This window comes from Leucopleurus acutus, assembly GCF_964270905.1.
Source record: "Leucopleurus acutus genome assembly, chromosome: 6".
NCBI lineage: Eukaryota > Metazoa > Chordata > Mammalia > Artiodactyla > Delphinidae > Leucopleurus > Leucopleurus acutus.
This window is the reverse complement of record NC_139149.1, coordinates 7,722,584-7,746,873: the sequence shown is the minus strand read 5'-3', so window position 1 is coordinate 7,746,873 and position 24,290 is coordinate 7,722,584. Positions and strand designations below refer to the sequence as shown.

At 54.6% G+C, this 24,290-nt stretch overlaps 1 protein-coding gene across 1 annotated transcript in view; it reads left to right on the top strand.

Moving 5' to 3' along the window:
* MYO7B (myosin VIIB) overlaps nt 1-24,290 on the top strand; it is a gene marked incomplete at both ends in the record, with an annotated part of 75,834 nt that overhangs the window by 25,314 nt on the left and 26,230 nt on the right. Inside the window, 14 exons of the mRNA XM_082841077.1 lie at nt 65-184; nt 485-627; nt 4,530-4,740; nt 5,368-5,503; nt 8,631-8,794; nt 11,859-11,996; nt 13,773-13,925; nt 14,502-14,600; nt 16,282-16,376; nt 19,215-19,299; nt 20,902-21,120; nt 21,953-22,123; nt 22,993-23,202; nt 23,337-23,504. Of these exons, the coding sequence (XP_082697203.1) occupies nt 65-184; nt 485-627; nt 4,530-4,740; nt 5,368-5,503; nt 8,631-8,794; nt 11,859-11,996; nt 13,773-13,925; nt 14,502-14,600; nt 16,282-16,376; nt 19,215-19,299; nt 20,902-21,120; nt 21,953-22,123; nt 22,993-23,202; nt 23,337-23,504 (2,112 nt within the window). The remainder of the gene's footprint in view (nt 1-64; nt 185-484; nt 628-4,529; nt 4,741-5,367; nt 5,504-8,630; nt 8,795-11,858; nt 11,997-13,772; nt 13,926-14,501; nt 14,601-16,281; nt 16,377-19,214; nt 19,300-20,901; nt 21,121-21,952; nt 22,124-22,992; nt 23,203-23,336; nt 23,505-24,290) is intronic.

Genomic DNA, 24,290 nt, shown 5'->3' with positions numbered 1-24,290 from the left:
GACAAGATGTTGGCACCAGGCCCTGCTCAGTCAGCTGTGATGCCAGCCCCCACCCGCCTTCCAGGTGAAGGACCAGGAACTCCGAGACTGTCTGATCAAACACTCCATCATCATCCGTGGGGAGTTTGTCACCAGGCCCCTGAACATCTCCCAGGCTGCAGACCGGAGGGATGCCTTCGTCAAGGTGCAGAGCTGCGGGAAAAGGAGCCCACATGTCAATCTGTTGAGCATGGCTCCTTGCCTTGTGGGTGGACAGCAGGAAAGGGCGGAGATAGCTGGGCAAGTCCCAACTCTGCCGGTCACCTGCCTGGTGACTGTGGGCTGCCTAGTCTCTCTAGGGTTGTTTCTTACCTTAAAGTAGGGATGATCTCCTTGAGTAGGTCCATGAGATCCAGTGTGCCTGCAGCCTTTCCAGGTGAACTGGAAAGGGGCAGCCTTCCTCTTGTACATCATAGCCTGTGGGCTCTACCCCATGTCTCCACAGGGCATCTATGGGCACCTCTTCCTGTGGATTCTCAAGAAAATCAACACTGCAATTTTCACCCCACCTGCCCAGGACCCCAAAAATGTGCGAAGGACCATCGGCCTCCTGGACATATTTGGTTTTGAAAATTTCCAGAAAAATAGGTATGGAGATCAGTGCACCTGCTTTTGGAAAATGGAAGATAAGCTTAGCTCTTCTCTGAGCCAGCTGGAGGGTAGCCACTCCTCCCCCTCTGGGCTAGGAGCAGGACCTCTCACCTCCGCTCACAGACACCAGGGTGAGTCCCTCAGCAAGACTATGGCTTTCCTCAGTGAGGTGGTCCATGCGCATCCCCTGGCATCCACAACATGTCTAGAAAAAGCCACATAACTAAAAGCATCCCTGAGAGTCAGGCTAAAAGCACCTCAGCATTCATCACCCCTCTTGAGCCATCCACTCTCCTCATGAACTAGAGTGAATCATCACATGTGGTTAGGGTGAAAATGGAAATCAATAACACTGATGCAACTGCATCTAGGTGGGATATCATACTAGGTAATGGGGTTTGTGGCCCATCGCCAACTCTTCAGTTTGGCAGGGGTAAGGTGAGGCAGGACACTTCTGATCCAGTGTCCCAGTCTGGAGGCTGAAGATCTGGAGGCAGGAGGCAGTTCAGAGAAGTAATTCCCAGCTGAGACTGTGATGAAGGCTGGGGGTGGGGGTAGAGAGGGGTGGTGAGGGGAGCCAGGCAGTGGGGCCAGATGAGGACAGGTGTTGCTCTGGGGCATTATCTGGGGGCTGGAGGACGAGGAAATGAGGACTGGGAACAAGCAAGCAGGAAGCGTCCTACATGCGTGACCTAGCTTACCCAGGTGAGCCTGGTTCATTTAAAGGGATGGGCTGGATGGAGCCTAGAGTTGGTCCTCTTACCGAACTGAATTCAGGTCTGCTCACCCAGTGTGCAGCAAAGCCAATCTACTGACACTGGGCTATAGTGAAGGAAAACACAGCGTTTATTGCAGGGTCAGGCAAGGAGAACGGGCAGCTCATGCTCAAAACACAAACTCCTTGATGACTTTCAGGGAAAGTTTTTTAAAGGCAACTTTAGGGGTGAGGATCACAGGGTATGTGGTCAGCTTGTGGACTTTCTTCTGATTGGTTGGTGGTGAGGTAATGGGGTGAAGTTTCAGGTAGCTTAATCATCAACCTTCTGGTTCCAACCAGTCTGGGGTCTACATACTTGTGGTCAGCGTGTAGTCACCATCCTCCACCTGGGCAGGGGTCTTAGTTTCCGTAGAAGAACTCAAAGAGATGCGTCAGATTGTTATGTGTACCCCTTGAGGAAGAACTAGGACTCTGTTTTATCATTGCATTATTGTTTCTTGACTGCATTTCCTCACTTCCCTAATTAGTAACTGCTTGAGTCTGCTCTTTGGAACTCAGGGGTGGCCTAGGAGACTAAAGCCTTTCTCTACAAACAAGAAACGGGGGACGCAGGGGGGCTTTTGTACCCAGGAGGGTCCCTCGGGGTCCTGCTTGGTTTCAGTTCCAAGTGGAGGCCTCTGGGCACTATTAGAGGAGCCAAGGGGCTGTCCTGACCTTGGCATGCCCCTGCCTGAGGCCCTAACTCCAGCTGAAGTCTGAGAAGGTCCCTTTGTTGCAGGAAGGGGGACCGCTTCCAGGGCCCAAGAGTGGGCCCTTGTCTAACACTTGGAAATGAATTGTCCAAGGAGACACATGTGCTGACAAAGAAAGAGACTTTATTGGGAAGAGGTGCCCGGGTGGAGAGCAGGAGGCTAAGGGAACCCAGGAGAGCTGCTTTGCCACATGGCTCGCAGTCTCAGGTTTTATGGTGTTGGGGTTAGTTTCCGGGTTGTCTCTGGCCAATCACTGTGACTCAGGGTCCTTCCTGGTGGCGCACACATCGCTCAGCCAAGATGGATTCCAGCGAGAAGGATTCTGGGAGGTTGGTAGGACATATGGACTGGCGTCTCCTGTCTCTTTTGACCTTTCCCGAATTCTTCCGGTTGGTGGTAGCTTGTTAGTTCCACATTCCTTACCAGGACCTCCTGTTTAAGATAACTCATGCAAGTGGTTACTATCGGGCCTGGCCAGGGCGGGCAGTTTCGGTCAGTGGTTTCCCTAACAACTTGGCCAGGATTGTCAAGATACAAGCCATTCCGAGTGCAAGCACACGGGGGTGACAGCCTCCCAGGACCAGCTCTCTGCAGGCAGGTGGGATGGGGTAGGGCTGGCAGAACTCAGCCCAATGCGATGCAAACTCTAAGTAAACTAAAAAGTGATTCTGATCATTGGTTTCTGGCCCTGAGAGGGGCCGTTGAGCAGAGGAAGCACACTTTTGGACCCTGTGGAGGTGGATGAGTAGTTGGTTGTAGGGGATCTGGGCCACGAGCTGGGTTTGCGACAGGGCTGCAGTCCGGGGACCACGTGGAGGAGCAGGGCCATGTCACTCGCAGCACCCAGTCACTGGCCCGACCGGGGTCCACCGAGCACTCTTGTCGACTGAAAAAAAGTGCACAACCTCAAAGTTGAGAGTCATGTTTTATTCAGTGGACATTCTTAGGACTTGAAGCCCAGGAGACAGCGTCTCAAATAACTCTGAGAAAACTGCTCCGAGGAGGTGAGGGGGGTCCCAAGGCATATAAAAGTTTTGCAACAAAAGGCAGGTAGTTGGAACATCAAAAGATTAGCGTTAATTAAAGAAAATCGGACATCCCAAGTTAAGGCATTTAGTGCTTTTCTATGTATGGGAAGATGCAAGAGTCCGGGCTCATTGAAATCATTCCTTTGATACGCACCTCAGCTCTCTGGGGCCAGCATCCTGTGCTTTCCCATCCTGAGTCTCCTCCGGGTGCATCGTTGCGGGTGGCTGCAGTCTGATGACTGCTAAATGGTAGTCATTCCTTGTCTCCATCCTGAGTTCCCTCAGGGCTCGTAGCTGTGACACCCTTTGTTTACTGATATGACAGGCAGCATTCTTAGTCCACACTCAGCAGGCAGTGTGTTAACTCTCTTGGGTTAACAGACCTTGAACAACGAGTCCCGGGTACCATGCGGCTTTGCGTAAACGGGCAACCCATCCTGAAAAAGAAATGCCTAAGTGAGACCCAGAGGGTGAGCAGACCAAGCAGGTCAGAGGAAGGAGGGGAGGGGCTCACACGTGTGAAGAAGACTCGGAGGTAAGGAGGGGCCAGGTGCCTTCCCAGCACTGTGAGGTGTCCAGGGTGCCCCTCAGCCGCTCCCTGGCAGAGACGGGCAGGCTTTCTCCTGTGTCACTGTCTGTCTGGATCCCAACAGTGGGCGCCCAGGTCCACGAGGATTCGAAGCAGGGGGAGAGCGGGATCAGATGTGCTCCCTCTGGTGGCTGTGGAGGGTGACTGGGGGGGTGAGGCTGGAGGCAGGGAGAGCCATGAGGATGCTGTCGCTGTGCTCCAGGGGAGGAAGAAGGGTGGCCTGGATTAAGGTAGCAGCAGTGGCGGTGAAAAGAAGTAAACAGGTCTGTGTTGGAGGAAGCGTGGACCAGACTTTGGCAACTGACTGGAACCGGGGAGGAGGGAGAGAGGGGTGTCAGGCATGACGGGCTGGTTTCTGACCTGAGCTAGGGGCGGTAAGTGGCGGACCCATTTCCCAAGGTGGGGAACCTGGGAGGGAGAACAGGTTGGGAGGATTGGGGTGGGGGTAGGGAGTGTGTCTGGTTGATGCAAAGGAGCCCATCCAGAAGCTCATCTTAATACCAAAGCCACTGCCCAAGGCTGCTCGGGTGGCTACAGGACACTTGGTCCCCCAGGGATTGTCTCCGTGTCAGGATAGGCAGGCCTGGCAGAGGACCACAGGGGACCGGAGGGAGACAAAGGCAGGGGCCCCCTCATTTCTCTGAGTCTGTTTGCTGTGGGGTGGAGGAGGTGATGGAGGCGGAGGTAGAAGAAGAGGGAGGCTGTGTGTCAGCGTGTGCATGTGTTTGGGGATATGCAGCTGTGTGCCAGTGGCCGGCTGCAGCAGCGATCGAGCCAACCCTTTCCCGCCCGGGGTGGCCCTGTCCCCACAGCTTCGAGCAGCTCTGCATCAACCTGGCTAACGAGCACCTGCAGCAGCTCTTCGTGCAGCACGTGTTCACCATGGAGCAGGAAGAGTACCGCACCGAGTGCATCCCCTGGGACTACATCCACTACAACGACAACCTGCCCACGCTGGACCTGCTGGCCCTCAAGCCCTTGAACATCATCTCCCTCCTGGACGAAGAGAGCCGCTTCCCACAGGTGCGCCCCTGGGCCCGCCGCCCCCCGGGTGGAGACCCCACACGTGGGAAACTCCAGGGCTGCTGGAACCTCTGCCGGGAGCCAGCAGACAAGCCCCAGCCTTCCAGCCTTCCTCTCCTTCAAGGCCTGCCTCCTGCAGGGAGGCACCTGACTCTACCCTCACTCCCACTCCCCAGAATGCATTATTTAGATTCAAGAACACACCCCAGGAGGGGGCTTGTTCAGCCTTGTAGGTCAAGGGCTGCAGAGCGTTCAGGACAAGGAAACACTTTCATTCTCACTTTGGGGGACTCTGCCTGTCCTTGGGGAGATGGATTCTCAAAGGTAGTCAGGAAGAGCTGTGATCTACAGAAGGGAGAAGCTCTGGTCCCTGGGCAGTTGTAGGGAAGGGTAGAGCGGGAAGCTGGCAGTGAGGATCGCCCGACCCAGTCTCTACTCCCGCCTCTGTCCTCGCTCACCGCAACAAGCTGCCGCCACCTGGGCATCCGTTTGCTGTCTGTAGAAAGGCCCTCGGTCATTCAGTCGTGTTGCCCCCTTGAGGGAGCCCCTGAGACCTGGGACTGTGCCAGCTGACCTCCCAGTGGCTGGACTCTGGGACCTCAGCCCATAGGGTGTTCGTTCTTCCAGGGGACAGACATCACCTTGCTGCAAAAACTGAAGAACATCCATGCCAACAACAAGGTCTTCCTGCAGCCCAAGAACATCCACGATGCCCGATTTGGCATCGCCCACTTTGCCGGCGAGGTGTACTACCAGGCAGAAGGTGGGTGCAGCTCCTCTCCACAGCCCCTTTCTTCTAAATCCCGAGCACTCCAGGGAGGCCAAGGAAAGAAGGCTGAGGGGACTAGGTCATTTTGCAGAACCAGCAATGGGACAGAGGGAATGGAATGGACCAGGCATGTTTGTTTGTGTTTTGTTTTGTGGGTAATAGTTCTATTGAGAGAGAATTCACATACCGTAGAATTCAGCCATTTGAAGTCTACAACTCAATGGTTTTTAGTATATTCACAGAATTATGCAGCTGTTGCCACAATTTTTTAACTTTTCCATCACCCCAGAAGAAACTCCCATTAGCGGTCATTCCTCATTTCACCCCAGTCCTAGGCAACCACTGATTTCTGTCTCTATGGACTTGCCTGTTTTGGACGTTTCACATAAACAGAATCATACACCATGTGGCCTTTGTGACTGGCTTCTTTCACTTGTCATAATGTTTTCATGGTTCTTCCACGTTGTAGCATGTGTCCGTATGTGTGCAAATATTTTCTCCTATTCTGTGGGATATCTTTTCACCCTCTTGGTAGTGAAAGTGTATATGCTGAGATAAGGTCAGGCATGGTTTTGCCTTTGTCCAAGACAAAGATGTCGGCAGGACTGGTTCCTTCTGATGTCTCTCTTCTGGCATCTTTATTGTCTCTGGGTCCTAATCTCTTCTTCTTCTTTTTTTTTTTTTAATAAATTTATTTATTTTTATTTTTGGCTGTGTGGGGTCTTCGTTGCTGCATGCAGACTTTCTCTAGTTGCAGCGAGCAGGAACTGCTCTTCGTTGCGGCGCGCGGGCTTCTCATTGCCGTGGCTTCTCGTTGTGAAGCACGGGCTCTCCACGCACAGTCTTCAGTAGTTGTGGCGCACAGGCTCAGTAGTTGTGGCACAAGGGCTTAGTTGCTCTGCCGCATTTGGGATCTTCCCAGCCCAGGGCTTGAACCCGTGTCCCCTGCATTGGCAGGCGGATTCTTAACCACTGTGCCACCAGGGAAGTCCCTTATCTCCTCTTCTTATACGACACCAGTTAGACTGGATTAGGGCCCACTCTAACAGCCTCATTTTATCTTAATTATCTCTTTAAAGGCCCTTCTCTCCACATATAGTCACATTCTGAGGTACTGGAGGTTAGGGCTTCAACATATGGATTTTGGGGGCAAACAGCTCAGCCCATACATTGCCCTCCCTGATTTCTGGAGGCTCAGTCCTTAGGCTGGAGGGCCCTCTGGCCCTAGAAAGTCCTTCCAAGGCCCCAGAGCAGGGCTGGTAGAGGGGCCCTGGGGTTCCCAGGCCCTCAGGGTCTCCTTAGTGAGTGACAGACATGCTTCGTTCTTAAACCTACTCTGTCCAAGCACACACATATGCTCACACGCATGTGCACACAATGCCTATGGGCACACATTCATTTCCAAGACCAGTGCAGTTTAAACTTATGATGAAGAGGGAAATATGTCTCAGGACCTCATAACCAGTAAGTTCCCCCCGCCCCATCCTTGAAGCCAGGAAGCCAAATGGTGTTTAATTTCTTTCGTTTCCCCGTTTTGGGCTTCCAGGAAGAGCAAAGCAGCTTCTGTCCCCACGCTGCTTCCGCAGGGGCGTTTTGAAGTGGCCGTTCCTGCACAGACCGGCCAGCTGGGAAGGGTGGGCCTCCAGGTGGGAGTGCCCAGGTCTTCCTCTCCAGACTGCAAGCTGCCTGGACGTGGCCAGGTTGCCAGATTTTCAGGGATTGTGAGGGGTGGGGAGGTTTCTGTACTTTCTCCTTTTCCTTCTCTTCTTCTTTTGGCTCCTTTATGTAAACACGCAGTTGCCTCGATCATACTTGCCCAGGGTCCCCAGAAATTCAGAGCCCTGATGAGAGCCTGCAGGCACTGCCCTCGGGGAGGTCTAAACTGCACATGGAACGGACACTCCGTCTGCTGTGCTGCTAGTGGGTTCCTGGGTGTATGTGGCAGTGACAGCGGTGGCTGGGATTGCTGGGATGTTGAGGGGCATGGACTCGGTCTTGCCCGTGGTCCACCCGGGGAGCTGTGGCTGGTGGAGCAGATGGGAAGTCCTCAGGCCACCCCTGAGCCAGGTGACAGGGCGGAAGGGAGCCCCAAGGAGGGCCCCTCGTCCCACTTGTGGCACAGGAGAGCCTCCTGGAGTAGATGACGGTTGAGCTGGCCTGAAGCACAAACCAGAGTTGGCCTGAGTGGGACGGGAGGGTAGAGGGCCCCAGGGAGCTCGTGGAGGCTGCAGGCCCCCCTGGAAGAGATGAAACCCCCTGGGGGGGGGACACAGGGCCTGGGGGAGAGATGAGGTCTCCCTGGGGTGGGGTGCAGGCCCCAGGGGAGAGAGGAGGGAGAAGGCAGTCACTGGCAGCAGAGGAGCAGAGGAAAGGTAAGAGGGGTGACGGGCGATGTGCCCTCTCAGGAAGGTCCCTGGGGGCAGAGGGGCCAGGCAGGCAGGGAGGGGCAGGGGGCGGGCAGGCTAATCAGGCGGAAGGACTGGTGGCGGCTTGGATGGGGGCGGCAGTGGGGATGGGGGCTAGTGCCGGCCGTGGGATGTGGCTGTGGCCGTGACACCGCCCGGCGCCGGTCCCCGGTGATGGAGGCAGGCCTGGAGGGGTGGCCTGCGGGACTCCTGTCGCACCGCGCCCGAGCTGGGTGGGGGACTCTGCTTCCCCGTGTAGAGAAATAACTGAGGACATGGAAGGAGACGTGCCCCATGAGTCCCCCCGGCAAGCTGGGTGCGTGCGAAAAAGCCAGAACTGCAAGCAGTCCTGAGTGCTTTGGGCGCTGATCCATGAAATGTCCTCAGTACAATCAGAATAATGGGAACACAAGGAAATGTCCTTGCGTTGCTTTTGCGTTCGAGGACGAAGCAGGGCACGTTCTTAAGAAAGCCCACCGTTTATTGTATAATCAGTAAAAGCATATCTGGCTGCTTCGGTATTTCTGGAATGTTGAGAAAACAAGTCTTAAGATGTAAACATAGGTAAAGCTTAAATAAAAGTCACCACAGCAGGACAAGACGGCGCTGTATTGCCTGAGAGAGCAGCAGCCCTCTACTGTTGTGTTTCTGCACAATTCATCTCGTGTGGTGAGCTTACTTTCAACCCTGACATAAGAAACTACAACACCCTGCAGGCTTCCTGGAGAAGAATCGGGACGTGCTGAGCACGGACATCCTCGCCCTGGTCCACTCCTCCCGGAACGAGTTCCTGCGGGAGATATTCGGGCTGCAGTCCTCGGAGCACAAGCGGGGCCGAGGGACCATCGTTCAGGTGACGGCAGGCAGCCAGCTCTTCAAGGTGGGCTTGGTGGCCCTGCCCAGCCGGGGGCCTGGGTTCTCGGGTCGGGAATCCTCAGGCGGGGGGCAGAGGTGACTGAAAACGGGGAGAGGGGCTTCAGGGGCAGCGGGCGGGCGGGGTCGGGGGATCGGGACTCCACCTGCTTCCCAGTGAGCAGTGGACTCTAGACGGCCCACCTGCTTTGGCTTCTCTTGTTTCTTTCTATATCTGTCTCTGTGTGTGTTTTGTGTGGTGTGTGTCATGTGGTGCGTGTGTGTGTGGTATGTGGTGTGTGTGTGTGGTATATGGTGTGTGTGTGTGGTATGTGGTGTGTTGTGTGTGTGTGTGTGGTATATGTGTGGGGTGTGTGGTGTGTGGGGTGTGTGTGTGTGTGTGTGTGTGTGTGGTAAGTGGTATGTGGTGTGTGTGTAGTATCTGCTGTGTGTGTAGTGTGTGTGTGTGGTATCTGGTGCACGTGTGTGGTATGTGTGTGTGCGTGTGGTATGTGGTGTGTATGGTATGTGTGGTGTGTGGTGTGTGTGAGTGTGTGTGGTGTGTGTGTGGTATGTGGCGTGTGTGTGTGGTATGTGGCATGTGTGTGTGATATGTGGTATGTGGTGTGTGTGTGTGGTATGTGGTGTGTGTGTGGTATGTGGTGTGTGTGTGTGTGTGTGGTATGTGGTGTGTGGTGTGTGTGTGTGTGTGGTATATGTGTGGGGTGTGTGGGGTGTGGTGTGTGTGTGGTAAGTGGTATGTGGTGTGTGTGTGGTATCTGCTGTGTGTGTGGTGTGTGTGTGTGTGGTATCTGGTGCACGTGTGTGGTATGTGTGTGTGCGTGTGGTATGTGGTGTGTGTGGTATGTGTGGTGTGTGTGTGGTATGTGGCATGTGTGTGTGATATGTGGTATGTGGTGTGTGTGTGTGGTATGTGGTGTGTGTGTGGTATCTGGTGTGTGTGTGTGTGTGTGGTATGTGGTGTGTGTGTGTGTGTGGTATGTGGTGTGTGGTGTGTGTGTGTGTGGTATATGTGTGGGGTGTGTGGGGTGTGGTGTGTGTGTGGTAAGTGGTATGTGGTGTGTGTGTGGTATCTGCTGTGTGTGTGGTGTGTGTGTGTGTGGTATCTGGTGCACGTGTGTTGTGTGTGTGCGTGTGGTATGTGTGGTATGTGTGGTGTGTGGTGTGTGTGTGTGTGGTGTGTGTGTGGTATGTGGTATGTGGTGTGTGTGTGTGGTATGTGGTGTGTGTGTGTGGTATGTGGTGTGTAGCGTGTGTGGTGTATGTGTGTGTGTGTGGTATGTGGTGTGTGTGTGTGGTATGTGGTGTGTAGCGTGTGTGGTGTGTGTGTGGTATGTGGTGTGTGTGTGGGGGGGGTATGTGGTGTGTGGTGTGTGTGTGTGGTGTGTATGTATGGTGTGTGTGGTGTGTGTCTGTGTGTGTGTGGTATGTGGTGTGTGTGTGTGGTGTGTGTGGTATGTGGTGTATGTGTGGTATGTGGTATGTGGTATGTGTGTGTGGTATGTGGTGTGTGTGTGTGGTGTGTGTGTGGTGTGTGGTGTGTGTGTGTGGTGTGTGTGTGTGGTATGTGGTATCTGATGTGTGTGTACTATGTGGTGTCTGTGTGTGTGTGGTGTGTGTGTGGTGTGTGTGTGGTATGTGGTGTGTGTGTGTGGTATGTGGTGTGTGTGTGTGGTGTGTGTGTTGTATGTGGTGTATGTGTGTGTGTGGTATGTGGTGTGTGTGTGTGGTATGTGGTGTGTGTGTGTGGTATGTGGTGTGTGTGTGGTGTGTGTGGTGTGTGTCTGTGTGTGTGTGTGTGTGGTGTGGTGGCAGCAGCACTGAGGCTCCTGGCCAGGGAGGTGGGCAGCAGAGAGCCCCAGGTGCTCCTCAGAGCAGCCTAGGACGCCCCAGCAGGGTGCGGGTCTGCACACCCCCAGCAGCCATGCCTTCACCCCTTAACAGTGACTGTTCCAGAAAACCCCTGTGAGTCACCTGGCGAGGAGCTCCCCCATGCCCAGGCAGGGAGGTGAGGCCGGCTCAGGGGCTCAGGAACTGTGGGTGCAGCAGAGGACACCCCCTGTCCTCTCCCCCGCATGCTGCACAGTCAGCTCTGGCCACACTGAGGTGCCCTTGGCCTCTCATCATCCCAATCCCCACCTCTACTCCTGAGGCTTTAGCGCCCAGGGCCCGCAGCACAGCCACGTGCAGAGCCAGCCCAGGGGGACACCAAGGAGCTGTGAGGCTGTGCAGGAATTGCCCAGGTCTGGAACCAGGCGGAGCTGGGCCAGACCCTCTGCATTCACAGAGCCAGCCTGGACGTCACAGCTGAGGCCGGAGCACAGCCTACTCCTGGCCCTGTGGGGACACCAGAGCATGTCCCACAGGTTTCAGGGAACAGAATGACAGTGGAGGGAAATGCACATTATTTTATAAGCCAGGACAACAGGAAAATGCTACCCATTGTCATTAGGCCCGCCAGTGATCGCATCCTGCTTTCAGAGGTGTCAAATGGTGAGCTCGTGTCTCCAGACTGACGCAATTGGGCAGTACACACTCGAGAACATTCGACCTTGGAAAGGTGTGATCAAGGAGCATTGTCCAAGGCCAGCATTGCACAGAAACACACACTACTCTTGGCCCGGGGCTTAGGCTCTTGTTTTCTCTTGCATCCATCATTTTAATACATGTATTTTAAAACTGTATACATTTACTATAACGCTTACAATGTACAGTATAAAACATTCAAAAAAGCATATAAAACCGATACAAAAACTGGAAGTGTAGAATGGTGAGGTAAAACATTCGCTCCTCACCCTGGTGCATCATCTTGTGCGCCCCACTTGGGGGCCCCACCCCTAGACAGGAGGCTTGCCCTGTCTTACTTGGCTCTGGGTCCCCAGTGTCTAGCTGGGCACCTGCACACGTAGGCACTTGGGGAACCTGTGCTAGATGAATGAATGAGCGATTGGATGAATGTAGCCCTGCCCACCTGCGGGACCTCGGCAGAAGCCCTCACTGTGCCATGGGTCAGCTGTGCCCCAGGCCAAGCTCCCCAGCCCCCCACTTGTGCCCTGTGCTTTTGCCTGCAGCCTGCAGACTCCAGCAAGCGGCCCTCCACCTTGGCGGGCCAGTTCAAGCAGTCCCTGGACCAGCTGATGAAAATCCTGACCAACCGCCAGCCCTACTTCATCCGCTGCATCAAACCCAATGAGTTCAAGAAGCCACTGGTAATGCGGGGAGGGAGAAGGCCTCTACTGGATGAGTCTGGTGGCATCTGGGGTCATGTCACTCCCCGCACGAGTGTCTGGGCAGCTTTAGAGCTATCTGCCCCCATTTTACAGATGTGGGTACTGAGGCAAGGTGACCAGTCTAGGCCACTTGAAGGTCTGTGACCTTCAGGGCTTTGGATCACCCGGACCTCAACTGTCTCAGCCCTGCCATTCACCTGCCATTGGCCAGGTGTGTTGCTTCTCTGAGCCTCAGTTTTCTCTTCCTTAAATTCAGGACCTGCCTACCTGCAGGGGGCAGCAAGGATTGCACATGACGTTTTTGCCACATCTGCATACGTAAACCACACTCCATAAGGGGCAGCAACCAGTACTGTGATTTTAGAGACTGACACCAACTGCTGGTCACCGAGACCTGAGGCCATGCAGCCCTTGGAAGGCGGCTTTATCTGCTTATGTGTGGGGCGGGGTGGGAGCCTGCTGCCTGCCCAGCCCCTGACACGTGGGCTTGGGAATCCCACCCAGAGGCTGCAAATACAGGATTCCAGAAACTCGGAGATGCCATCTGAGAGGAGATAACATGATTAAAAAAAAAAAACTTAAGAAAAGAAATAATATTACATTAAATGAAGTGCCTTTTTGAAAAGTATAAAATCAGGCTGGCCCAGGAGATCCAAAGTGTGTCTTCCTTAAAGGCACAATGCACAGATGTTAGAGAGTAACTGTGCTCCCAGAGGTCCTCTACCCACGCCCACAGGTGGGGGCCTGAGGATCATTCTCAGGTCTTGTGGCTGCCCCTGGCTGAGACATTTCTGGGGGTTGGTAGCTGCTGTGCGGGTGTAGGGGAACCCAGGCTGAGGGGCCAGGAAGGCTCAAGGTAGGAACCCTGGCTCAGCCACTCAGGAGCATGGCCCTGAGCCTCAGGCAGCTGGTCTCTAAGTTGGAGCTAAGTACCACCAGGTAGGGCTGTTGTAAAGATTAAAGGAAAAGCACAGGCCCTCCGGAAATAATACATGGGAGCTAAGGAGTTGCCCAGAACTAACTACTGTGCGGCCCTAGATGCCACAGGCAGTTGCCTCTGTGGCCCTCCGTGTTTCCAGGTGCTGGTGGGCTTGCCAGATTGGAGGGCTTGCCCCTAGTCCCCAGACACTCCTGGTTGGAGGTGGAGGGGGGCTCTCGAGGGTCCCAGGCATGCAGTCTTGGGGCCATGGCTGAGACCCCATACCCCTGTGCAAAGCATCGTGGCCAAGCTCCTCTCCAAATACCCATCTCTGGAGGAGGGACAGACTAAGTTTAGAATATTTTCTGACTCAAAGTAGGAAAGGTACTTATTCCTTCCACTAGAGTGTGAGAGGCACGATGGAGGCCCAGCCCGAAGGACTGCAGGGGCACCGGTCACCCCGACACAGGCAAAGCCAGAAGGAAGCCGTGTTCTTTGGCACCATTGCTTGGGGGCGCGTCAAAAAATGTTAAATGTGGCATATGTGCAAAAACACTTCGATACTCCTCATACTTTGCATATTCTGAAAATGCGGGAAGCATCTGGTGTTCTTGTGGATGTCCCAATTCGTATGTTATCGACTGTTGAGCTCCTTGGAAAACACTTCCAGGACTTTGCAGCGACTTCAACCAAATATCTCCCTTCAAAACAGAACGTTCATGAAACCAAGCGTTTGCCTGGTTCTCCTGCATCTGGTGGACAGCCGAAGGGTTGGTGGCAGGGAGGTCCGGAAGGGGGAGGCCCGCGCCATCAGCCCCTCTCCTCTGCGCCTGCAGCTCTTCAACCGGGAGCTATGCATCTGGCAGCTGCGCTACTCAGGCATGATGGAGACGGTGCACATCCGCAAGTCCGGATTCCCCATCCGCTACTCGTTCGAGGAGTTCTCGCAGAGGTTCCGCGTCCTGCTGCCCAGCGCCGTGCGCAGGGAGGTGTGTGTCCCCGCAGCCCGGCACACGGGCCCTGAGAGGCGGCATGCGCATCCACAGAGCCCAGCCGCCTCTGGGCGCCCACACGGCCGCCGTTCCAAGCGGGCTGCCCACCTGATGCCCAGGGCCCCTCCCTGGACTCCAAGCTTTGAAATGACCCCCGTTCCTGCTTCCCTTCTCTAGACGAGGCTAGCGGCTGAATATGTTCCTTCTAGGAGCGTCCGCAGTTAAAAGCAAACACTCTCTTTTACGTGGCAGAATGTCACAGAGATGATAAGTGGCCCGGGAGCAGGACACTTCCTGCTTCCTAGCCTTCCCCGAACACTCAGCCATCCTGAAGTTTGGGCTGCCTGTGTCCAACGGCCACACTGAGGCCCCAGGCCCTGCAAGGTGTGGTGGCCTCTTGGGTCCCTGGGCCCCACCCTTGATCCAGGGTGCCCAGTGCCTGTGCCCCTGCCCAGGAGCCCCTGACGGCGACCCCTGTGGGAGCAGAAGGACCCCGCTCCCTAGGAAGCCCCCGAGGAGGAACCGCAGGCTCCGGCGTGACTCCACAGAGCCAGTCCTGTTTCTCTTCGGCAGCTTCGAGGCAAGTTTCGCCAGATGACCCTGCGCATCGCCGAAAGCAGGCTGGGCACAGACAAAGACTGGAAAATGGGAAAGACCAAAATTTTCCTGAAGGTGAGACCCTGAACGTGCTGGTCCTCAGCCTCCGGAAGCCTGTGTGGCTGGTCTGGTGGCCGTGGGCGCCTGCGCCGTGCGTGGCCCCTGCCCTCAAGAAAGCCACGCTAGGGAGGAAGGGAGGGGGCGTCACGGGGAGAGCACGGCCGTGAAAGCCCGGGGGCTTCTCAGAGGAGGACATTTAGGGCAAGGCCTGAGGAGAAGGAGGGACTGCTTCCAAGCCACCGCGGGAGAGCAAGAAGGAGCTGAGGGAGGTCTCCCACTGTCCCGGAGAACAGCCCTTCAGGCCCGGGGCCACAGTCTGCAATCAGACCTGGGGAAGCCCCGCCCCTGCCTCCCTGGAGAGGCGGGGCTTCAGGCAGGAGGCAGTGTGCCCCCTCCCCCCATGACAGCTCCTTGGCCGGCCAGTACCAGCAGCACCATCTCCCACCTCCCACCTCCCTCTGCATCAACTCACGGGGAGGCTCAAGGTCACACAGAGGCAGCCTCCCGCCCTTGAGGCTGGCCTTCGGGCCCTCCAAGATTGCGAACTGGGTCAGAGAGCCACAGGGAGAGAACCTCTGTGTCTCCTAGCCTCACACGCCTTGGGCAGGTCAGCAGGGGGAGAAAGAGAAGATCAGGGCTAGAATCAGGGCTCTGCCAGCCGGCCCCGCACCCCACCTCGTCCCCACTGCCCTTCCTGAGGCCTCCACTCTCTCCTCCTCCCCCGTAGAGCCTGCCCAAACGTCCTTGTCTGTCCTCCCAGCCCCAGCTCTCCAGTGGGTCTGTCCGTCTGTCCATGCGTTAGTCAGGTCTGCCTGTGCTGGGACTCTGGGGCTTGACAGGAAGGAAGAAGCAGAGGGGCTTCAGACCCCACTGGGGAGGTGAGACTGGCAGAGGGAAGAGGTCTGGAGAGTCCCAGGGCCGCTGCCCAGGAGGGTGCGGTATGGAGAGGGGGGTCAGCGTGGATGGATGGCCAAGGAGGAGAGGTGAGTGCCCGCCCCTCCATCCCTCCCCCTCCCTGGCTGCTCCCTGAGGCCACAGTCGGGGGTCTAGTCCATCTCTGTGTCCCCAGGGCCCACCCAGGCACACGAAGAGACCCAGTGCTTGCTTGGTGCAAGACTGATGGGGGCAGGAAGGGCCACCAAGCCCCTAGCCTCTGCTCATCACTTACCAAAGGGCTGTGCTGCGCTCTACTCTGCAAAGACAGTCCCTTCCTTCCGGGCCCGGGATCCAGGGGGAGCAGGGAGGTGGGCCAGGGAAAGTCACCGCTCAGGGATGAATACGGCTCATGACCTCAACACTCTGAATTCTATGCAAAGGCTGGAATTCATGTTTATATGGAAACAAGCATGCATCTGTATTACAGCTGAATGAGCGTTGCACATGAATTTTGGGAAATAAAATACAGCTTTGGGGAAATGTTTTGCCCCCCTCTTGGGTTCTCCAGAGCAGAAGTGAAATTTCCCAGATCGAATTAACAAGAAGAAAGAACTAAAATGGGAAGTTCTTGGATTGGGGCTGGGGATGTAGCTGCGGTTCTCTTCTCTGAGCGACATCGGTGGCAGCATGAGGGCCCCGTCCCCTGCCCGCCCTCCTAGGAGCCGTGTGGGAAGAGTCTGAGACACCCTGACTTCTGGCTGCAGGTGGGCGAGTAGGGGTGAGGCAGGGCAGCTGCATGATGAGATCTCTCCCATCCCAGGAAAACCAGGAAACCCTGCTGGCGGTACAGAGGAGCCAGGCCCTGGACAAGGCTGCAGTCAGCATCCAGAGAGTCCTGCGGGGCTACAGATACAGGTGCCTGCCCTGCCCCCTGCCAGCCCATACACCCACCCGCCATGTACCCCCCAAGGGCCACATGTTCCCGCTGGTCCCCCTCTCGGGGTAACCGAGGCAGAAACACTGTAGGGACCTCCTGACCAGGGACGCTGCAGCCTGTGTTGGCCAGAGAATTCTAATACATTATTTGAATCTTTGGGGTGGAGGGCAAACTCCACCACAGAAGCAAGAGCCCAATGAAGCGTCAGCTCTGGTTTCGACTATATCTCGGCGTTCTCCTTCAGTTGTCTTAGAGAACGTATGGGTTTGGTTTTATGAGGTGGCTGGTTTTGGAGGGAAGGAAAGAACTGTCTTTGACTCAGTTCCCTGGTCAATAAGAAGATAACGCTTGAATTTCAGTGCAGGTTCAGTAAATCAGCCATATTACCGCCTCCCTCCCCCTCACCACGTCCAGGGGGCTCGGCAGGTCCCATGGTGCCATTCCCTGCTGTCCTTTCGGCCTGTTGGCAACCATAGGAAGGCCTGGAAACCCAGATAGGACAAAATGCGAGAAAGTGGCTGAGCCACGGGAATAGTGGCCATGGGCACCAGCAAGCAGGGTCATGAGGCGGGGAGGTGTGGCTTAGAAGGCCATACAGGTTCAGGATTCCCCAGTGGTCTCCACTGCCATTGTTGGGGGTGAGCTCATTACTACCCCTCAAGGATGACTTCCTACACAACCCAGGTGAGGGTGGATGTCTAGGCTTTCCACTGGGCATCTTCTGGTGTAGGTGGGGGAAGCACAGTTGTTTACATGATGTTTCACTGGAGTAGACTTGGTTATTATCTAAAAGTTTTCTGCCTTGCTAAACTGCCCCTTTCTTGATCCTTTTGGTATAGAGAGATGCCTTTTCTTGGGGTCTTTCTGGTCTGTGCCCATTGTCATTTCTGGATTGCCTACTTCTTCAACTCCTAGTCTGGGGTATGTGAGGCAAAAAAGAAATCCAGAGAAGTTACCACTGTGTCTGAGATCCTTAGCTGGTCTTCCTTCTTCTCTCCGTCTTTCAGAGTCTTCTTAATGTTTCTTTTATATAATGTCTAGGGGTTTTTAGTTGTAGTTAACAGGAGGAGTAAGGGAAAGTATGTCTACTCCGTCTTCCCAGAAGTGATCACCATTGGTAATTAATGGTGTTCTTGCTGTTCTGGCCAATGCAATTTGACAAGAAATTTAAAGAAAATATAGAAATCAGGGTTTTTCAACTCCAACATTATTGACATTTTGCTTGGATAACTTTTTGTTATAGGGGGCTGTCCTGGGCCCCTGGGCAGGATGTTTAGCAACATCTGAACTCTACTCCCTAGATGCCAGTAGCATCCTCCTCCCCAACCCCGGTCATGGCAACCAAAAATGTGTCTAGACATTGCCAAATGTGCCTGGGGGGCAGAATCACCGCCAGTTGAGAACCACTGGTATAAATATTAGAAAGGAGACAAATTCTCTTTATTTTTAGGTAACTCAGTTGTTTACTTTGGCCTTATATTAGAATCATCATGTGAGTGTGTGTGTGTACATGCACCAAAAAATATTGAATAGCTAGATATATACTGTCCACCCATCAACAAAGATTCTGACTTAATTAGACTGGACGGCACCCAGGCATCAATAAATATTGAAGTTCTCCAGATGATTTTTTTCTTGTTCTTTTTTGTTTGTTTGTTTTGGTTTTTGTCCCCCAGTTTTATTGAGATATAATTGACTTACGGTACTGTACAAGTTTAAGGTGTACCACATAATGATTTGACTTATACATATCATGAAACGGTTACCACAATAAGTTTAGTGAACATCCACCATCTCATACAGATGCAGAAACAAAAGAAAACAATTTTTTTTTCCTTGTGATGGAAATCCTTCTTAGGGTTTACTCTTTTAATAACTTTTATATATACCATAGAGCAGTGCTAACTATAGTCATCACGTTGTACATTACATCCCTAGTACTTAATCTTATAACTGGAAGTTTGCACATTTTGACCACCTTCATCCAATTCCCCCTCCCCCAACTCCCCGAAGATGATTTTTAATGTGATTGAGATCTACTGTCCTAAACCTAAGAAAATACCCTGAAAAATTATTAGAAGTGTTAAGAAAACTCAGTTAAGTGTGGGAGAAAAGGTACATCCCTATGCACCTCTGACTCCCCAGAGGCGAGGTTTCAGGTTACCTCCTCCAGTTTTCAGCCCTCCTTCCTCCGTGTGGAGGGAGCAGTCTGCTGGAGCTTGCCAGGCTGCCTGGGTCTGGGGGCAGCCCTCTGCTTTGACCTGCCCCCAGAGAGGAGCTCTGGTCCTGAGACTTCTGACCTGATTTCTGGTAAACCCCTGGGCTGGTGGCCAGAGGAGGGGGCAGAGCCTGACAACGAAGAAAAAGTTGGAAATGGGTTTTATCCCTTCAGAGATCTTTGGGGGAAATGAGGAAGTTTACTCTCCTCGCTCTAAAAACTGGACTGTCCTCGGGAATTCCCTGGAGGTCCAGTGGTTAGGACTCCTCGCTTCCACTTCAGGGGACACAGATTCAATCCCTGGTTGGGGAACTAAGATCCCGCAAGCTGTGTGGCGTGGCCAAAAAAAATAAAGAAAAGAAAAAGAAAAAAGATCAATTTAAATAAATAAATGAGAACTGAACTGTCCTCATTCACAAATTTAGTTGTTGGCCGTAGATTTTAAGTTCCTAACCTGTCTGTCTTTCAGCCTATAAAGGCTTCTGGAAAAGAAATATTGTAGGCATTCATTTCCTCTCTTCCTTCAAAATCAGTTTTTCCCCCCAAAGGCTTTAAAATGTCTGTGGTTGTTACCACTGACTTGCATTTCCGCTTCTAGGAAGGAGTTCCTGAGGCAGAGGCGGGCAGCTGTGACCCTCCAGGCCTGGTGGAGAGGCAACTACAGCCGGAGGAACTTCAAGCTGGTAAGACACTCACGTGGGAGGCGGAGCCTGCGGGAGCAGCCGTCCAATTAGAAACGAATGTTGACGTTTGTTTATGACTGTGAGAGCTGGGGCAGGAAGCATCCCATCAGCCACAGGCAGGATCCAGACCTCAGCACCCCACACACTCTTCTTAGCATAGCGTCCGGTCACACAGTTTGCAGGTTTCAAAGCGTTCTCCTGCAGAATTGGGGGCATCTCCAGGGCTAGAATGAGATGTCCTGCTCTGAAATTAGATGGTGGCTTTTTTTCCCAATTTCCAGGCAACAGATAAGTTAATGGATTGATTATTTTCTGTTTCAAGCATTTTTTCCTTGACCACAGGCACTGCTAACGAGTGTCTGCGCAACAAGCAAACCAGAGCAACCTTGAACCGTGTCCTGTGGGGCCTGTTTGACTGCTTGCCTTGGTCACGGCTGCGACTGTGGTTGGGACATGCCGTGGTCACGTCGGCAAAACTGACCCACACCTGTCCTCATTCCGTGCTCACAAGGGCACGTTGGCAGCTGACGTGGATGGAAAGGCTCCTTGGGGCCTGTTGCTCTGTGTGCATTTTATTTATTTTTTTTTTTCCTAAATTTCTTATGTGTAGTTTTTTTTTAATACATTTATTTATTTTATTTATTTATTTTTGGCTGGGTTGGGTCTTCGTTGCTGCGCACGGGCTTTCTCCAGCCGTGGCTCGCGGGCTCTAGAGCGCCGGCTCAGTAGTTGTGGCGCACGGGCTTAGCTGCTCCGCGGCATGTGGGATCTTCCCGGACCGGGGCTCGAACCCGTGTCCCCTGCATCGGCAGGCGGATTCTTAACCACTGCGCCACCAGGGAAGTCCCCATTTTATTTATTATTAAGCCAACGCTGTATGCCGAGGAACCGAGGCATGGAGAAATTAAGTCATTTCCCCAAGAGCACGCAGTCAGTAAGCAGCAGAGCTGGAGTTGGGAGGTGTGTCTGTGTGACTTCCAAACCTGTAAGATGAAGCATGACCCCTCACACCTGGCAGCTGTTAGGCTGGTCTTTCAGAAGCCAACAGGAGCCATCCCAGAGGCTTAGGGACTGCTGTGGCCTAGGGTGTGTTTGCAGCACAGAAGCAGGTACTCATAGTTTATTATTTCCTCTTTATTTTCAAGATCCCTGAGGGATTAGCTTGATGGAGCCGGCCATAGGCCTCCACACAGGTACTCCAGCTCCACACAAGCTGGCTGCACTTGGCTGCAGGTGTGAAAAGCAAGGCCTCTGGAATCGTATCACGCATGTGACACACAAGCCAGTTCTCTGTTACTGGTAGAACTGCCAGGAAACTACTTTATTATTGACGCCATTTAAAAAGACTTCGTTAGCACTAATTTGATGCCAGGCTCTGTTCTAACTGCTTTACAAGTGTAACTAACTCATTTAATATGCTTGTACTCACAGGCACATAACATTTTAGCACTAGCGCTTATGCCGTAAAGCAGGTAACTGTAAAGCTCATTTGTGAGGACACCTTGTCCCTTGCTCTCTGTCCCCTCGGGAAGGCCTTTCTCTGCTCTGTGCCCTGCTGGGCCCAGGCCTCTCTGTGAGTGCCCGTCCTTCTTGCCTCCGCAGATCCTCCTGGGTTTTCAACGTCTGCAGGCCATTGCCCGGAGCCACCTGCTGGCAAAGCAGTACCAGGACATGCGGCAGAGGATGGTCCAGCTGCAAGCCCTCTGCAGGGGCTACCTGGTGCGCCAGCAGGTCCAGGCCAAGAGGAGGGCAGTGGTGGTCATCCAGGCGTACGCCAGGGGCGCAGCTGTCCGGCGGAACTTCCGGCGGCAGAAAGCCAATGTAGGTGGTCACTGCCCTCTCGGGCAGGTGGGAGGTGGCTGGGCCCAGGTGAGGGAGGGTAGGCGGAAGGAATGGGCAGCAACATAGGGCTCTCGTCAGACACTCCTGCCCCCTCCAGGTCCCAAAATACCAAGAAATACCAAGAGGAGCCTTCAAGAGAGTCCTGGCAAGAGAGGTGGGAGGGCAGGGAACAGGGGAGCGGCGCCGAGATGCGTATCCCTGCGTTTTGAAATTTCACCCTTGCGTGATCCCAGTTCCTCCATTCGGAGAGCACCTGAGACAGCCTCACTCCTCAGAACTCGCTCGTTTGGCAGTGGTGATAAGGAAAGAGGGCCTAGGATGAAGTCTTCCCCCGCTCCGTAGATGAAAATGGGTCCACGGGGCACAGTGCTAGTACAGTGGCCAGAGCAAGAAAGAGTGCAGAGCCCCAGACATGTCAGCAGCGTGTTCCTGCCCCCACATGGCCCCGGACGGGCCACAGACCCGGGCAGGCCCAGGGCCCCCTCCCAGGGGAGCCTTGGTACTCTTTGTGAAGGGACCAGGTGGGCCTGAGTGGGTTTTGCAGCTAGGTTCTGGGGGTGTTCGGGCTTTGGCGTGGTACCCTGTGTGGACAAGCAAGCACCTCCCCTCTCTGGACCTCTAATTATCCGCTGGGAAAGGAGAAGCCCAGGCTGGTGGATCTCCAGTCCCTGTCGCTTTTAAAACCTAGGATTTTAGAGGGAAATGTATTGATTTGGACGAATATGGCGGGAGGAGGTTTATTTGGCTCCCGGGCGGGGCTTGCCCCAGCCGGGCCTGTGGTAACCGTGGCCCCCCCGGGGTGTCTGTGCAGGAGCCGCTGGTCATCCCTGCTGCAGAGCAGAAAAGCCCAAGCGCTGTCCCCAGCAGGAAGCGTAAGTCCATCTACGACACTGTCACCGACACGGAGATGGTGGAACAGGTGTTCGGCTTCCTGCCTTCCCTGATGGGCGGGCAGGAAGACCAGGCCACACCGCACATCGAGGTAAGATAGGCCCTGCCGGCCCAGCGGCGAAGGGGGCTGTGTCTAGGGGCCAACCTCTAGGCTTTCCTGAAAAGCCAAGACTCAGCTCGGGGAGCCGATGGAGCAGGTAGGTGTTGAAGTGAGTTCTGCGGTCCTGGGTGAAGAGGCAGGGGAAACAGGAGCGAGGGTCTCTGTGGTCAAACCCTTTCAAGTTGAGCAGGTTTCTTACCTGCAAGACTTCCTAGAGCCCTTACTGCGCGAATGTCATTGGGCTTTCAATCGGGCAGCGTTTCCCGCGTGCGTTTGGCCCCCGTCACAGAGCACCTCGGTGGCTGCCGCTCTGCAGTATGTGACCTGGGGACCCGAGGTAGAAAGCGCACGGCAGGAGGAGGGCGTGTCTGATTTGGGGGCAGCTCCGGAGCTGTCCCATTGACTCGCACCGCATCCTGCTCTGGGCCAGTGACCTAGGGGCCCCCCAAGGTGCTCATGCCTCCCCCTCCCCCCGCCCAGGCTCCCCCCCCCACCAACACAAATCATCTGTGCAGTGCGGCCAGCCCGGCCCCCCTCCACTGGAGGAGCATTTGACAGAAGCAAGCAGGAAGCGGGTAGGGAGTGGGGGGTGTCTGGAGAGCCCAGGTCTGCAGGCAGAGGGTGCCAGGTACCTGGGGCTTTCACACCGAGGCCTGCCCAGCACCCGGCAGCCCACCAGGGGCCCACCGAGGGTGAGGGTCGGGGAGGTCCCCAACACAAGAGGCAGTGGATAATTCTGCACCCCGTCAATAACCAGACAGACCCTTCTTGGGGCTCCCTGGCCCCCAAAGATGCACACGCTGCCAGGTCACATCTGAAAGGACAGCAGACCCTTGTCCCTCTCTCTCACTGGCACCCAGGATCTGGAAGAGAGGACCCAGCAGCTACCCGAGGTTGACCTGGACACGGTCCCCATGATGGAGGAGCCCGAGGAGGACGCAGACGGCCTGGCCGAGTACACCTTCCCCAAGTTCGCCGTGACCTACTTTCAGAAATCAGCCAGCCACACCCACATCCGGCGGCCCCTCCGATACCCTCTGCTTTACCACGAGGAGGATGCCGACTGCTCGGTACCTGGTTCTCTTGTTTCTAGTGGCTCAGGCCTCCCCCTGGTTCAGCGGGAACCAGGCACGGACGGGGTTCTGTGGGCTCCCCGCTGCGTGGAGCTGGCTTCCAGCTGGGCACTCTGTCCCCATCTCCCCAGGCCGCCCTGGCTGTGTGGAACATCATCCTGAGGTTCATGGGTGACATCCCGGAGCCCGTGCTCTTTGCCAGGAACACCCTGCGTGGTGGCTCGGTGATGCGGCAGACCCATGACACCCCGGGCAGGGAGAGCGGCGCCCAGCCTCCGGCACACGGCGGACCCACACAGGTGCGCAGTGGGCGGGGGCACAAAGGGCGTACTCCCTTCCGGGGTCCCCAGGCCCCGGAAGCTGGACTGGAAGGGGGAGGCAAGACGTGGAGCGAGCATCACCTGCTGGACCCAGCAGCCCCCGAGGCTTTTCAGTCTTGAATGGCGCTCAGGGACTCATGAGCCAGGCATCACACCCAGGACTTTGTGAATTCATACAGTCATCATAGGAGAGGATCTCCCAGGTTCTGAACACTGGGCTTGACCTGAACATTGGACAGTAATACTAACAACAGATGTTATGACTGACTGGCGACGTGCTATGTGCCAGTTGCTTGTCTTCAGTTAATTTCCAGTGGAGCCATCCTTACAAGGTAGGGATCATTAAGTTTATTGTAGCTAGAGGAACTGAGAAGTGAAGTGACTTGTTCCCAGATCACAGTGAATATGTGTGACACAGCTGGGCTTTGAATCCATTCTGCTGAATTCAGAGACCAAATTCCTTACCCATGTTCTGCCCTGTCCTCTGATGGAAGGTTAATTCACATCCATTTTTGGTCAGAAGTCCTTCCTAAAGCCCTGGTTTCATGATGTCATCTTAGTGGAATTAACCAAAATAGTCCAAAGGAATGACACAGCAGTGATAGCACTCGGGCCCACCAGCATTAGGAGTCCCACGATTGCCTCTGATTCTGACACCAATTCCAATGTATGTGGATTTTTCCCCACACCAAGACTTCGCAGTACCAGCTGGGTGTCCTACAATTCAACTCAATCCCGACACTATCTGTCTGGAGATAGCGTCTG